The following is a 17,306-nucleotide window of genomic DNA, read 5'->3' as shown; positions in this document are numbered from 1 at the left end:
GCAGTGTCACACACTGCCCTGTCAGTCTGCAGTGGCAGACTGGGGTCCATTGTGTCATTGTCACATGAAGGGTGCCACGAACAGTGCTGCAGCCCTTGGAGAACACTGTGCCTTACATGACCTGGGTACCATATAATAGGGACTTAAAAATAAGCCAGTACTTGCCAATTGGGTGTATCCAATTCATCATAACTTGGTGTAGGGTTAGAACACTGGCACTGAGGTCTGGTTAGCAGGCCTCTGTGCACTCTCCAAGATGAAAAACCAGCAGCATCAGTCGGAAAATGTGGGGGTGAATATGCAAAAAGTATTTATACATATTTCTTACAATGGGCCATCTCTAACCTGATGAAGGAGAGGAGCTGTCACCTACCACACTTGCATATCGCAAAGGCACTGCCTAGCATGCTCAAAAAGTGTTTTGATACTAGTCTTTTGTGACCCCAGACAAACTGGGGCCAGGACAGAGAGGTAGGAAATTCCAAACACCTCTGGGGTAGAAACGTCCAAAATTGTCTCCTATTTGAAAGTGGGCACCAGGTAAAAATAATGGACCCTCAGACACAACTCTTCAGTACACCTAAGGACCAGTGGAAGATTTAGAATGACTGCTCTGCTGCTCTGCCGGAAGGACTGCTACTCTGTAGCCCTGCTGACCAAGTAAAACAAACAGGACCTGCATCTTGATCCCAGGACCACCAGAATGACTCCAAGGACGAGAAGTCTGGCCTTCTGATCAGAGTCTCAGGGACAGAAAAGCTCCAAACATTTTGGACCCACCACAGCGCTATGCATCTCCGATGCAGGACTTTGTATTGCAAGCCCCTCAGCGACAGCATCCTTGACAGTGACGACTCAGGACTGCATCGCAGGCCCCCAGCTCCTCCAACTGCTGTTGCGTGATGCAACCTTGACACAGGACCAGGCAACACTCCTCACACCAGAATTTAAGGTATCTTGTATAGTGGGTCTAACTTGGTTCCAGTATCAGGTCAACGCTCCATCGAGGTCAGCCTGAACTGGTGACTTTGTCCCAGTCCAGCAGGACCTGATAACCACAGTTGGCACTTTCTGCTTCTGGGCACTATTTTCACTTAACTATTTAAAATTGCATATCTCTAGTTCTACTGATTGGATTTTTGTTGTTTTAATCTTAAATTATTTATTACATTCTAATAAATTTTTCTAAATGAGTGTGGGATTTTTGCGTTTTCACTTTATTACTGTTTGAAGTAGTGCATAAATACTTAACACATTGCCTCCAGGCTAAGCCTGACAGTTTTGTGCCAAGCTACTCTAGAATTACGCACAGGTTAATTTGGGGTTTCATAGAGTTTCACTCCCCTCAAGAGAATTTGTGTCATCATCCAGAATGCCAACAAATGTGTAGAATTTTGTAGGCACCCTCCAAATTGACCAAATGAGCAAATCTTCAACTCTGAAGAGTAATATATGTTTTCAATCTTGTTTTTACATGTTTCTACTACAATACCTAAAAGCCCTTTCATGTGCCCAAACGTTTTTGTGCTGCACAAAGCCCTTATAGAAATAAACGAGAACTGCATACACAATATGTTTCTCTGCAGTAGCATTAACTAGCTGTTAATTAAACTGTGATTGCTTATTTGTTTCAGGTGACCAATGGGTGGCACTGGGAAAAGTCCATCCTATTATTGGGAGCTTGTAGACCTAAACTATGCACTTGACATTGTATGTCTGTGCTGCGATTTTAGTGTGGTGGAGTATAGGTAATATACAGAGTATGTGCATACAAAGTCTGCCTGTGGAGTGGGAAGATATATCAGTGAGGTTAGGTCGGGTTTCCCTCTTGTCTGCCCCCAAATCCTTTAATCTTTGCTGTTAGTTATCTTAGAATTGGTGAAAGCTTCCAAGCTGTTACGTTTTATAATATTCAGAGGTCAACTCATTTTGAAAGTAGCACTTATCTGGATGCAGAAGAGCAACACGTTCTTTGCTCTTGCAGTAATTGTCCCCTTACTCTGCCTCACATCATTGGCTAAGGTGTTCAAGTTGTTGATCTATGACATTAGAATCAGGTATTTTGTAGAATGGATTCAATGTGATTTGCCAAAGGTGTGATATCTTGTTATAAAAATGTTTCCTGAATGAGCAAATTCGTTTTCACAGTTTTCCTGAAATTCTCTAACTTTCAGTACAACAGGAATTTACGGACCTATGAAAGATCTTGGTGAGTGGTTCATGAGTGAATCTTTGTATATAACACATTAAAGAGGTGTCTTTATGATTCCTGAGTTATTGGCCTTCTATGTGACTCTTGTGATGAAGATATCTTGCAGTACCACAGGTTCAAACTCCAAATAATTCCAAATTAGTTTTGGCTCAACATCCCTAAGTATAAGATGCTTTTTGGGTGTTTTGGTGATTCCTTTCTTTGTGGGTTTTGTTAAAACCACTTCTGATAATTTAACGCACTTTACCTTACCCCATAATAATAACTATATTTGTGCATCAAATTTTAAGATTTCTTTCATGTCTATGCCCTGATAAACATTACCCAACTCAATGGTACTATAGCCCTCAAATGAAAGAAAAGCCTATTGAAACCACCATAATAACTTACGGTTTCAGATTATACAACACTCTCTAGAATGAATGAAACGTTGCATTGAGTGCGCCATTTTTTTTCTAAATGAAACTCTTTAACGTGTTTCACTGTCTATAGTTAAGAATGAATTTGTTATTATAAGTACCTCCCTATTGCAACTGAAACCCAGTAGTTAATGTGCTGTGTGAAAACAACAAAAAAGAACAAACGTAAATAAATATATATTGGTACAGCCAAGCAGCAGAGGCTTTGAACTGAGCTGTCCCTAGTAATATTCATGCCACCACGCAACATGTGTTTGAGAAGACAAACACATATGAACTGGAAACTATAAGAAGCAATTACTGCAGGTCTAAACTCAACTGTATCCAAGAGTATGCTCCCTTGTTTATATGGAAAGGTTGACCCCGCAAGGAACAGTCATTTTAGTTTATAAGGCATTTTTTGATAAAAACAACTTTTTTGAACTACATATGTAAAACATGCAGGTAAGCAAATTCCATGTGTACATTTGTATTTCTTCTTCCACGATCTATCTAGTAACATTGGTGCAAGAAATTGGTGTATTAGTTGTCAGGTGAAAACCCACCTTAAATATTAATCACAATCCTGTGTTTATACCCTCTGGTACCTTGGCACAAAGCTGTCAGACTTAACTTAAAGACAATGTGCACAGTATTTTTGCAGCACTCAGTACTAAAGTGAAAACACAATGCTAACAAAATCAATTTTAAAAATAGAGTAAATTTGAATACATAAAATGACATAAAAATAGTAAAATCCAATAAGAATAACTGGAGATATGATTTTTTAAATTTTGAATAAAAAATAGTACTGAAAAACTGAAGGTGCCAACTGCAGTTATCTGGTCCTGCTAGACCAGGTCAAAGTCAAAAGTTAAGGCCAACCGTGATGGATCATCAGTCGGACACAAAGACCAGGTTTGTCAAGGTGGAAAGTTTGCCTTCAGACTTACAAACTTTTATGGGGAAGAAGTGGTCTTCGACAAGTTGTCGAAGGGACAAGCTGCAAGCTGGATCCGAAGCGGGGCTTGATGACGGCGGGTAGCTGATAACGGGGTACTGGGGCAGTGGTCGGTGAAAGAAAGAGAGCTTGAGCGGTGAATTCCGGAATTTGTGCCCAGGAAAGCCTATACGTCGGTCTCGGTGAAAGCCTCTTCATTCAGACTTACTTTTGTGGAAGTCAGAACTCCTTCAGACAGGCCAACCACCAAGTTAAGGCTGACTAGCGATTCGCAGTCAGTGGCTACAGCTATGGCTTCAACAGCGACGCCAATCTCTTCCCATTCTGCAGGAAGAAAGTTATTAAAAAGTTCCCACCTCTTGCAGTTTGGGGACAGGAGAAGTACACTCTAACACTAGCCAATGGGCCATATGTAGGGGTTCAATATCACTCTAAAATAGGCCAGCGGTAGGCCCTAGGGCAGGTCCAGATCGAAATGGTCAGCTGGGAAGTTGCAGGGAGAAGGCCTCTGGAAGCTTGTGTCCCTGTAGCTCCAGCAGGAGATCAACCCATTAAACCTAGCAGTCACTTCTGGGGACCGGTTTCTAGGCAAGCATGCCCAGTTTTCCTTCAGGTTTCAGACAGCAGTATAGTCTTTCTGATTTTCACAGGTACATAAGTGCTCTGATGAGCGATCAGTGAGATCAACTTTTATGTTCAGTTCCAGGATGTGGGATGTGGGTGGAGGGCACGTCTTTGTCCACACCCTAAACCAATTTTGGTCAGTTCCTCCCCTCCCACTAATTTGATGCCAGCCTGAATAGAAAGGCAAATGGGAGGCAGGACTAGGTGTGAACTTCATTTGCTAATAATAAGGTAGATATCCTTTGAAACTCAGGAAGGGGCTATGCACAGCCCTCGGGCCATCCTGCCAAGGGAAGGAGTCCCCTTCTCCTTCCCCACACCCAGATACTTTTGTCCACTGTCTGGTAACAATACACATCTCATCACATGGGATCCATCAGGGGTGGGGTGACAGCTGGACACAGGTCGGAAAGCCTTTTGGTTTGAGGCAGGAAAATGGCACTTTCTAAAAGTTTAATTTCCAAAACACCAATATAGCATCAGACTTGACCATTGAGTTGGATTTAAACAAATTTAAAATGAGTAACTGAACCATTTTTTTTTAGCTGTTCCCACACTAAATATAGCACTTATTAAAGGTAATAGTGTAAATCAGTGTTAAACTATGGGAGAGCCAGCCTTACCACAGTGCATAACAATTTTGAAGGATTTTGACTGCCAGGACATGTAAAGTATTGAATATACATGTCACACTCTTTAAATACCATGCACCCTGAATTTTGAGCAGCTGGGCCTACCCATGGGGGTGAGTTAGAAGTATTAAAAAGAAAAATGTAGGCCTGACTAAAGATTTGTTTTGCTAGGTCGAAATGGCAGTGTACAACTGCACACCCATGCTTCAGTGGCAGGCAGGACATATTTTACAGTTCTAATATAGTGGCTTGCACACTGAGTACTGCAGCTCACTAGTAGTATTTTATTTACAGTCCCTGTATACATATGGTATCATTTCATGAAGCTTTATTCGGCACATGTAAACAATATCCATAAAAGCACACAAGCAAAATGCATTATAAAATACAATACAGTTACAGGTTAATTGGATAAATAACTTAAAAAACCATACTTTTTCTGTGCTGTATAGATTTACATAAAAAGGATGCAATATAAAAACATTTGTCAGGTGAGTCCACATTATAAATCAGCTTCATGGCATCCTCCACGCCACTGATACCATACTTTACAAACATAGGTTTCAAATAAACCACCCTAACATTCAAAAAGAGAGTACAAATTAACATAAAGTGCAAGGTACTCTGCTTGGAAAGCCCATCGCATGGACATGGCCCAACAGGATGTTTCTTGAATTGGGGAAAGGCCACCAAGACATGGGCTGTTCCAAATCTAAGCCTGGTTAAGACAAACCTATGACTAGGTCTAGTGACCGTAGTCAGATACGACTGAAGCCCATCCCCTTCTATGTATTTATTATAAAGACATACAGTGTTGAGTCGACAGTTAGCTGCTAGACGTTTCTGGGCTTTATATTGTATAAAAATATTTTTCATCTCCTGTTTAGGAATATCTCCAGCCGAACCAGGTTCAGACAAGATGTCAAGCCCAAAAATATCACGAAAGCTGTCTACTACATACTTGAGCCAGGGTATCTTGTTAAATTTATCAAGATCGAGACAATCCTTGATTACATTTTGATTAAAGGCTGTCTATTCCTTCCTCCAGATTGCGCGCCATATCATTAGTGGCCTCAGTGAAATAAGGTCGCCTAGATAAGCGGCCCCCAATAATCAAATCAGTTGGGGAAGAGGTGGGTAGGCATAGAAGCTTCTTAAGGAATACATTTTCTTCCCTTTGCACAAGATCTTTATTAGTGTAACCCCACATACTAGCCCCATATAGCGCAATTGAGACAGTTCTTGCCTTATAGATCATCATCATGTCCCTGATCCGCCTCTCACCAATCTTAGAAGCAAATTTAAATATACCGTTTGCACTCTTTGCCATTTTTGTCCTCACACTTAATAGTTCTTGGGTCCAGCTCCCACTACTCGTAAAAGTCACACCCAGATAACAAAAAGTTTCGACTTGCTGTACTTTAACCCCATTGATAAAAAAGGCATGCTTTTTACTATTTTTTGCACCACAGGTCATCGTATGAGTCTTACTCTTGTTAATCAGTAACTTTCTTTCCCTGATAAAAGCAGAGAACCTGTCCATTAGGCGTTGAAGGCCCACCGGAGTTCGTGATAATAGGACAGCGTCATCCGCGTAAAGCAGGACTGGCACACCTAATCCGTTGACCTGTGGGACATCCGCCTCCACTTGTTTTAAAAAGATGTCTACAGCATTAACAAAAAGAGTAAACAGAAAAGGGGCGAGAACACATCCCTGCCTAATCCCGCGCTTTACATTAAAATTGGGAGTGCACTCTCCGTTTACCCCATAACGCACACAGGCTTGCAGCTTTTCATATAGTCTATCCAAGAAGAAGATTATCGGCTCCGGGGCCCTTAATTCTAAGAGGACGGACAACAAAATAGCGTGGTCAACCAGATAAAATGCGCTACTCAAGTCTGCAAAGCAGAGGTACAAGTTACCCGACTTCGCCCTTGTATATTTACCGATTAAAAGTTCAAAATTTAGGCATTGATCTAGCGTCCCTCTACCCCTTCTAAAACCATATTGGGAGTTCGCAATAACCCCCTTCTCCTCTGCCCAAGCTTCCAACCTATACAATAGCACTCTACTCATGACTTTTACCGATGAGTCGAGCAGACTAATTGGACGATAGTTGCTTGCTGCAGACTTATCCCCTTTTTTATAGATAGGGACAATAATAGAGTCTCCCCAAGTTGGCGGCATCCGGTCATCACTGCTGCGTTTAGGACCAGAGTGAGAATAGGTCCCCACAGCAGTGGGATGTCCCTATACACGTCAATGGGGACTCTGTCAGGCCCTTGTGCTTTACCCCCCTTACTGGCCTTTATACTACTTTCGACCTCATTGAGGGTAATATCCAATGGGGCTACAGGCCAGCACCTGTGCTCTCCCTCTTTGGGACCTCCATCATAAAAGATAGCTGAAAAATGGGTCACCCAGGTCTCACTGCTTACATTGGATGCAAGGTGGGGGGCTTTCTCATCCTGGAGAAAGGGCGAATTGACCGTGGACCAAAACAGGGAGCTATCAGATGTCTCCGCAGCACGGGTTACGCTATCCCATGCTTCCTGTCTCAAGTCCCTCTTCCTTCTCGAGAGTGACAATTTATAATCCCGTCTCAGAAGCGTAACTTGGTTCTGGTCCCTTGGCTTAAAAGTTAACGCCTGCCTGAGTTGAGTAAGCAGGGCTGAACAAGTATGATCGAACCAACCCTTTTTGTGTGTAGTATTACCAGTACTACGGCCCGTAAATATAGAATCAATAATTTTACTGATATTTATAAAGTTATTTATAATGACAACAGGCGTACTTCCTGTCGTCAGGATGCAATTAATATCTGCCATGGCTTTTGATACAATCATGGGTATTACCACTGAGGATTTTTCCCCTTTCCACCTTAGCCTAACTCCTTTTGTCCTATGCGGCTCAGCATTAACTAGGGTTCTTGACACACCTTGTGGTATACGCTTCCAGGACTCAACTCCTAATACGATACAATTATGATCGCTTAGAGAGGGATCCTCGATAACCATGGTTTTACAGTGTGGCACAAGACTGGATGAGACCATAACGTGGTCAATATTAGAGTTTGTATTTCTCCCAGTAAAAGTCGGAATAATATAGCCCCTACTGTCTGTTGCTGGCAGGAGTAGTTCAAGGTCGAATGTTATAAGAATATTATTAATAGCCTCCCCGTATGTATTATGTGGAAAATGTTATATGATCTCATCATTATTATTTAACACACCACAAGCCCTGGAGGACGACAATGGGCAGATTAAAGAATTAAAATCACCCAACCAAATATAAGTAAAAATGCATTTGGCATCAGATGCAAGCTTCATGAGGGCACTTTCCAGTTCCTCAATAACCTTGTGCCGTAAATTACCAAAAATATTATTATAAAAATTAATTAGAAGTACCTCTGGACCATCCCTCTGGTGTACCCATAAAATTTGGGAATGATTTCCTACTGTGACATGCTTAACCACAGTCAATAATAAATCCACGGCCACCAACACAAGTAGACCACCCTTAGCCCTACCATGTCGTGACTCTGTGGCCTCAATACTGTAACACACATACCCCTCAAAGCTGGGTTTAAAAGTACACCAGGTTTCTTGAAAGCATAAAATATCATAAGTCCTAATCGTGTTCACCCATCCCGGCTTTTCCCCTTTTGACACCCAACCGGCTATATTCCAGCTCACAATGGATAAGCCCTCTATAGGGTTATTTTTTACTTGGTCTAGGGCATTGCCACGTGTGTCCTCACCCACACGAGACATAGCCTCTACTGGACCACAGGTACCATTGCCTTCACAAGGCACAACCTCAAGTAGATCTACATTAGGATCCTTGCCACACACTTGGGTCGCTATATTTACCTCCCTCTTTCCCCCGTTCACTTGTTCTATTCCGGTTCCAGAGTTCAGTATAGGGTTAACGGCCAAGGATAACCTAAGATCTGTATTAATCCTGTTCCAATTACTAACCCGTGAGTTTGGGATTACACTCACACTGGTCTCACTGACCTTCGAAAGTCAGTCATTCTGATCCAGTGTACTTAAGGCTTGATACCTATTCTGCGTTGGAATCTCATAAATCATACCTTGGTTGCAAATGGGGGGCCAAGCACGGTTTATAATATGGGGTGCCTTATTAAGATAATTGTAGAAAAATCCCAATGGGTGCACATGTACATCATTCTCTCCTGGTGTCAAAGACGCGGCTCTAAGAAGAACGGTTGCAACGTGTTGGGGGTGCCTAAAGTTCACAATAACACATTCGCCCCTACAATTTTTCCTAGCACTCCCAATCCAATTTACCCTTCTGGTGGTAAGTATCTGGTCTGAATAATTAGTTGGAAACCCACAATGCTTGTTCAGCCAGGAGACTGTTTTATTTTTAAGTGCCTCATGTGTTTCCTGTGTAGGTTGGGTCAGATTTGAGTCTAAAGGTGGAACATTAGAGAGCACTACTACATAAGGGGCACAGTCTGGTGGGAGATTAGTAGAACGCGTTCTCCTATGTATAGATGATGGTACCCCCCCGTACTAGCGGGAATAGCTGGGGTCTGTACCATCAGACTACCCGCTCCGCCAACCCCACCAGAATTGATAATATTGGAACTCCCCTGGGAAGGCTTTAAAACACTAGTGCTACCCAATGCTACACTCTCATGCGTCATAGGACTATCATTTTTATCAATGTTAGTAGCCAAAAGACTACCTAGTCTCGACACTTCCGATGTCAAAAAATCAATCTTGTCAACTAAAGGTTTAACAAGTATTTCGAACCTTGCCTCAAACATGTTCATTAAAAGATCAAATTGTTCCAGATTCATGTTGACTCCACTGTTATAGGTTAAAGTCTCCATGGCCCGAACAGGGCTCTTCGGGGTTATTTCCACCCTTTTTTTATGATGATTACCACCGCGTTTGATTTGTACTTTCCTGCAAGCCCTCACAGCTCTCTTAGCAGGAGAGCGCCGTGGCGGGGTTTCATAGGAGATATCCTGGGAATCCTGTGTGGTTAAATCCTGTATTGGCATAATAGGTACCGGTATTTCCATCCGCACAGTATCAGGGGTACAAGGAAATTCCTGAGTCAACACAGTATCCACAACAGGAGGCTCTGTGAATGACGCAGAAGGCATTTCCAATCCCAGTGATTTTCTCCGGTCATTGTTTATCTTGCTTACGACTTTAACTAGATAATTATCCATTGTAGATATCTGCTTGGCCATTATATCTGGGGCTTATATGATGTTGGGTATTAATCACTAGTAACAGGAAGTCAAAAAATGGGAGCACGGAGGTACGACTAAACGCAATGCAAAAATAATGTTATAGACAACGAGATAAAAGGGTCCACTTAACTTGTGAGAATGATATTGGACACGGTACAGAGTTTCTGGCCCTGCCCTGCCTCCTCCTGTCCCGGACTATCTCTAGACTGTCTCAGGCTGTCAGCCCTTTGTCCGGGCTTCATCCCGCGCTGCGTAACCCGGAGGAAGATCTTACAGGCCGTCGGTAGGGGGGCGGAGCTCTCCGCAGGTGTGCTGTTGCACGGACTCCTGGTCCTGGGAGTCCCGTGCAAAACGTGCAAACGTCCCCGTAGCCCCAACAACAAAAACAGCGTCTGGGGGCCTTAGTCTGTGTCCTCCTCGGCCTCAGCACCTCTGAAGGCAAAGCTTCGAAGCGAAGTGGTGGTGCTGCTTAGTAAATGTAAATGTAAATGTACAGGAATTTATATAGCGCAAATCACCGAGCGGTTTCTAAGCACTTGCTTAGGGAACCCGTCCTGGTATTCCCCTGTGAGATAACCCCGGCAGGGTATCCGCAAGGTGAAAGCCAGGCATTCCGCCGCGAGGGGCCAGCTCGATTGCCCCCAATAGCTGCCTGTCTTTCTGTTGCCACTCGCTCTTCGCGAGTTAAATGTGTGCCTGTTTATTTCAGGGCTGCCCCGGCCTTAGGCTTCACTGTTGCGCATTTGCGGACCCGCTCCTTCCCAGCTTCCTTGTACCAGCCGCTGCTTGGGCTGACGTGGGCGGGCTACGCAGCGGTCGGTGCTGGTCCCGCACTGCTACCACCGGGTGGGCTCCGGTTGCAGCGCCGCTCACCTTCGACCCGGTCCTTAGTTGGTGCCTCTGCTGGGCTCCGGGCGCCGTCGGCCCGGCCGGTGCTCGTCCGATGTCGGGCGGGCCCCGCCGGACGCAGCACGAACACTCTCTTCCCGACTTGCCGTTCTGCTAACCGGGTGTGCTCCGGACAAGCGAGGGAGCTCCCTACTCCACCTCACGCCGCTGGAAAAAAATTACAGTTAATAACAGCACTGCAATATAATAAATAACAAGTGACAGCCCAGAGTTCTACAAAGTGCATGAGTGCAAAGGTGAGTGGCACTACGGAGGCACATGTGACAGTGAAAGCAGCGTGGACGGCGCAAGAAAAAGTGGTGAGCTAATATATACAGTGAGTAAAAACAGAGTGGTTTCCAAACAGTTCAATTTAAATTTCCATTCTTCATTTTTTTCTTCAAGAACCACTGAGTGAGAAGCGCCTAGAATCTTGCTGGGAAGTCAGCAAGTCACATGTGCCTCCGTAGTGCCACTCACCTTTGCACTCATGCACTTTGTAGAACTCTGGGCTGTCACTTGTTATTTATTATATTGCAGTGCTGTTATTAACTGTAATTGTTTTCCTGCCCTACATTCTTCAAAATATTGATATAAATGATGCCTTGAGCACAGATGAAAAATCATACTGAGTCTCCTTGTTTCCTTCTTGGATAATGCTGTAGAGATATACTTGATATTTGTCTTCAAATAATACCAGTTGGGATATTGTTCCTTGTATACCATTTCTTACCCCAATCCCAACAAGGTTGATGGGTTCTCCTCCTGTTTTTTCTACTTAATAAACTAAAGCCATTTGGTTTTCCAAAAACAATAATAAAATATTCTAAAGAACATCAAGTTACAGTGCCGGAGAGAAGGCATGCTTCCCAGATCCATCCGTGTTACGATTCGCGATCCTAATTGTTAAACCTAATTAGAAAAATATCACAACTTTGCCCCTTTTTGACTGCTAAGAAAATCACCACAGTTCATCAAACACCACTTCTCAGGAGTACAAATCTAGCTACTGCCAAGGGCAGAGGCTAACTATTTAGAGGTCAAAATGAAGTGATACAACTCATGAAAGGCCAAGATGTGTCCACTCTGACAGGCAATGGATCACATTTTTCAATGATCACTTCTCATCATTGTGACATTTTTATTACTGGCTTGGACTTTGAAAATGTGACAAACTGTCCATATCCACTTCACGATGTAAACCGTTTTGGCATATGAAACCCTCACTATGTCCTGATATCAAACATAATCTCTTGATCATATTGATTTGGGGCTGCATAAAAGCATATCTGAAAAGTTAGCAATAATAACATTTCTGACAAAGAAAAAGGTGGCATTCACATTTTTTTTTAGCACAGTGTTAAGTTAGCCATTTTATCAGTTCCTGCAACAGCAAATCTATTACTCTGATATCCAATTACAATGAAACATGGATGCCAAAAACTACATATCTTGTAGACATAAAAGTAGCAATCATATCCGCATTTGAAACGGTTTGGAATATGATGATTTGGAAATTAACCTGCAATAGGCCTAGTATTTTCTCTTCTAGTTCACTCTTTAATATTACTTGAGTGTCGTTTATTAAACTAAAGCATACTATAACTCGGATTGGCGATTAATAGCAGTTTCATAACGCAATATTAACATCATATGTCTCATAATAACTTCGGTGATAGTAATTTACAAAATAGAGCAGAAGGGTGAACCTTCAGTATTTATTCTAGAAAAAATGTTTTTGCTCATAGAATGTGTGCTGTACCTTTAAATTCTCTGGAAGGTTAAGTAACTGCCTTTTGTCCTTCAGTCGTTTCCATACCGACTCCATAGTGTCTTCCATTGATGAGGTTTGAGCACTGGCCGCTCCTTGCTGCTCAGTGCCCATGTATGTTCCAGAGCTCTCCCCTTGCACGCTGCTTTGCGACATTTGCAGCGCATTACTGCGATCAGCGGACATTTTCATTTTAAGTTCTGTTGTGAAAAATAGTAATTGAAAGGTTTTATTCACTATTGTTGCCATGCTCAACATCTCATCCTATAACAAAGAGCACTATCTTTCCCTGCAATTAGAATAATAAAATGCCCTTGCACTCTGGCAGATTACCATTCGTTATCCTGTACCCTCCTTTGAAGGTCTTTGGGAACTTTTCCCATTTTAAGTCACTCTATTTATGCCCATTCCAGATTGAGAGACATATTACTGAAGTATTGGAATTTGGAGCTAAGCACCCTTTTGTTTATTCTGATAGTCAAGAAGTGGATGGAGGAAGTCAGGTATTCCTGTTCTGCAGCAGTCCTGTGAAGGCGTCTTCAGGTGTGATGTAAACATTGAGTGACCAATCGCAAGATGCATTGGCAAAGCCTATGAGAGAGAGATCTATTGACTTAGTCATTTTTTTAGCCATGTTGTACAGCACCACAGCTGCTGCTGCTGTGTAGCATGGCTAAAAGCACAGAGGGAGGTAGGATACTAGATAAGAGAGGAAAGAAGGATGCTTCTTCTTAACATCCTGTAATTCTGGGCAAATCATTTAGTCTCCCGTTGCTTAAAAAAATAAAGAATGTGATGTTGTGGAATGTAACTGGTGCTCATATACAGCGCTAATTCCTTTGGGTCGAGTTTGTGCTATAAATAAAATGCCCAAAAAAGAAGAAATAGTACCTCAATCACAAAGCGAGGCTGTGGATGGACAGTTATTAAAATTATTTAATATGCATTTGGTCCATTTGTTTTTTTAGACACAAGAGATCGAAACCATAGCAACAGCGCATGCAAGCGAGACCTAAAAAGTCTGAGTATATCTAAAAGTGTGAAGAAGGTTTTTCACTCAGTTTCATTCCTACATTGGAGTTAAAAAAAATATAAAAAATATCATCCTTACATTTCATGGGCTATGTCTACCGATTTTTAAAAGTTATTACTACCTTTGTGATTTCCTTACTCATGGAAATATATAACATCGCCAGCTTTCATGAATATGAAATAGCTGTATTTCCATTCAGTGGAAAACTTTCTCTGTAAGATTACCTCCGAAGTATACGTGCACCATAATTTGTTTATACTCTCTACTATAGAAAGAAATGTCTTTCCCTTTGAAAAATTCCCTTTCTTTACAACATTATGCCGTATAGGGAAGATTCAGTTCTATCCCCTCTCATTTCATTTCAAGAATCACTATTGGGTTAAAAAGAACCCATAAATTAACAAACCTCAATACAAAATACAATGATAGCAATTCATCGCAATAAATTACTTAAAATACACAAATCGTACACAAAACAAAAGTCTTTGTCTTTGCTTCATGGCCCTTTTAGGAAGGATACTATTGAAAAACAGCTGTGTTCGTCGTGTAACATCCGGAGATGCAACAAAACAGGCCGAACTGGATTAAAATTACGACAATGCAGCAGGGTTTTTTTATTTTAAAAAATGCAACGCAGGTTGCCATAAAAATCAAAGAACATCATACAATGAAGTGTGCCTTGTGGAGACACTGTATTGCAACCCAAAGACCCTGGATTGTTATCCTGAGTCTAACTTTATGCACTGCCAAAAGACAGTGCAACATTTTCTGCCGAAATCTGGATAACAAAAAACGATTTTCAACGTTAGTGACGAAAGATAGATATGGTTCAGTTTGCAAGGTGGTCTTTAAGACAATGCACCACTGTGTTTTCCCTTCTTGTTTTCCTCCCTTGTTCCAGCCTTTTGTGGCCTTCGGTCGGAGCCATTCCTACGGCATCATAATCTCCTGTTTGGAGTAATTTCCTACCAACCCATTTTGATGGAGTCAGTCGGAAATTGATCCAAACAGGATGTCAGAATGGTTTCCGACGGGTTCGGAGAGCATGTCTGCCATTCAGAAAGGGGCCTATAATCCCAAGGGCAGCTATTTGCCCCATAGGGATTACAATGGCAGATTCTTACATCCTTTCCGACACAGAAAGGCTGTGATAATCCAACTTTGGGGACCCCCCCAGCAGGGCCCCGATGGGGACAAGGCCTCCGGATGGCAGTGTACCCCCTGTTGATCCCTGCACCCAGTAGCAGGCACCTTAAGGTGCCTGCCACTGGGTGCAGGGATGATCTGCACCTCAGCTATTTACAATGAGAGCCTGCATTCTGGTCTGAATGCATGCTCCCATTGTAAAGAATGAAAAGGGGGGCCATTGGCCCCCCCGCCCGCATGGCTGTGCGGCGACCCTCCCCTCCTCCTGCTTCCCGGTGGTGGGGCGTGACCCCCCCGACGTCCAGTGATGACGCGGGGGTGTGCGCCCCACCACCGATTGGCTGGCACCCGACGGTGACCCGGAAGGCAAAGCAAGACTTCCGGGTCAGGGGGGCCGGGCTGCTGAAGGGGCAGAGGGAGGGGGCGTGTTGCCCCCTCCCTGCGCTCCTGGAATAAAGGCGGGGGGGAGCGCTCGGATGGCCCTTGTTGCCCGGACGCTCCCCCACACTGGTCGTGCCCCATGCTCGGGGCTGCCTAATTTTTCTTTTTTCTTTCTTTTACAGGGACGTCGTCGAGTGGATACGGTGTTGCCGTGACCAGCATCAGCGCCGCGACAATTAGGGGAAAAGCGCGGGAGGAAAGGCGGCATCACAGGCAGAGAAGGCGACCGGCAGTGCGGCATCCCGGGCAGAGAAGGCGACCGGCAAGGCTGTAATTTCTCCGGTGAGGTCTTGTTAGAGCGGGAGCCCGGCAAGCTGCACGTGTGCTTTGCCTCGGCTTCCTGCGTGTGGTGGAGATCGCTGGGTGCGAACAGCAGCGCATAGGGGCCCTGAGCGTGTGAATCGCATTGGTCCAAGTAAGGAGAGTTCACAACCACCCCGCTCCCCCCCTGCCTCCGCGGGTGAATCGGCGCATTTGTTATTCGGCGAGAACAGGGAAATTGCCGGTTTTACTAAGGGGATGCGAAGCAGGAGTCCTTAGGGCAGCAATTGGAGGGGAGACATGGGTGCATAATAGACAGCGTTAATGTTGTATAAAGCGTTTTTAGACAAATTAATTGAATGAACCCTGTTTGGTTTTGATTGCTGGGAGAGCTAGAGAGCGGGGTTCTGGGAAGGATTGTTTTGAATTACATGAACCCTGTTTGGATTGGAATGAACCTTGCTTTCAACTGTGTCCTTTGAGCTGGGGGCTTATAACTGAGCCAGTATGTTGGGTACATCTAAACAAGCTGAGTGACCTTTTGGGACCAGTATTTTATGAGGATAACTGTTGCACATATTAATTTCTGTTTCTTCCTAGGGTGCTTGTTTTCCTGGTGCTTCCAGAATTTGCTGCTGCGGACTGCGCAGTCAAGGAATCACCGGTGCAGGTGACGTGCTTTGGCAGGAGGGACGCGCAGCAGTTGCGGGTGCCGTGTACGGGTTCTGGACGTAGAGACGAACGCTGGGTGGTGTCGGTTTCCACGGCTGGTAAGGGGAGTGCGGGGGGCTTGCATTTCCTTGCTTCTTGTGGCCGCCGGGTGAGTTTACGTTAGAGTTCACTCGCCCCGGACTATCGGGCAAGCCGGTGTGTTGTGGTCATAGTTGCATGGTGCTTACAGCCCCCCGTTTATCCTCCATCTTTGAACAGGTACAAGCGCAGACGTGCACTAGGGGGCGTTAAGTAGGAGTGTAGCTTCATTTGGCGGCAAGATGCCTGTGGCAAGGGGGGAAAGAGGTCACCAATGGAGGTAATGATGCATGCCATGATGCGTAGAATGACAGCTATGGATAAGAGTTTGGGGAGGGTCGATGAGTTTGGAGAAAGGTTGGACCGCATTAGTGAACGGCTTGATGGTCCAGCGGAGCCACAAGGGAGGCCCAAGCATCACATTACACCCCCTTTCCCAAGGGGGGATTTCGCCACCCTGCCTAAGAGGGGCAAGGGCAAGAGATCGAGGAGCGCTTCGGCTGCTCCCACGCCCACAGGTCCTTCAGCTCCCGCGCCGCCACTCCCTCCACAGGCCCCGGCCCTGCCCCCGGTAATCCCTCTGGTGGCACCCTCAGGTCCTTCCACACCAGCGCCGCCAATGCCCCCACAGGCCCCGGTAATCCCTCTGGTGGCACCACTCCCAGTTGCCCCTCAGGTAGTTCCAGTGCCAGCACTGGTGGCGCCACTCATGCCAGCAGTACCGGTGTCAGCCCCGATAACGCCATCAGTTCCTTTAGGTCAACCGACGGGTGGGGTGGGTGTGCCCGCTGTGGTGCCAGCTGTGAGTGCCCCAATCCCCCCCGAGCTGGAAGCTCAGTTGGCGGCAGTGTTGCCTTGGTTACAGAAAGGGGGCGCATCAGATCATTCCGCAGAGGCATCGAAGTTATTGGAAAAGATTAGAGCAGCGACTGCCACAGATAGTGCTGCAGGG

At 44.5% G+C, this 17,306-nt stretch overlaps 1 protein-coding gene across 1 annotated transcript in view; it reads right to left on the bottom strand.

The window, feature by feature from the left end:
• The window catches only part of FAM13C (family with sequence similarity 13 member C), a 794,386-nt gene that overhangs the window by 137,238 nt on the left and 639,842 nt on the right, over positions 1-17,306 (bottom strand). The window contains exon 10 of the mRNA XM_078642967.1: positions 12,715-12,923. Within this exon, the coding sequence (XP_078499093.1) occupies positions 12,715-12,923 (209 nt within the window). The remainder of the gene's footprint in view (positions 1-12,714; positions 12,924-17,306) is intronic.

Source organism: Lissotriton helveticus, chromosome 5_1 (assembly GCF_964261635.1).
Source record: "Lissotriton helveticus chromosome 5_1, aLisHel1.1, whole genome shotgun sequence".
NCBI classification, from domain to species: Eukaryota; Metazoa; Chordata; class Amphibia; order Caudata; family Salamandridae; genus Lissotriton; species Lissotriton helveticus.
Note: the sequence above shows the minus strand (reverse complement) of the source record. Positions and strands in the feature narration are given on the sequence as shown.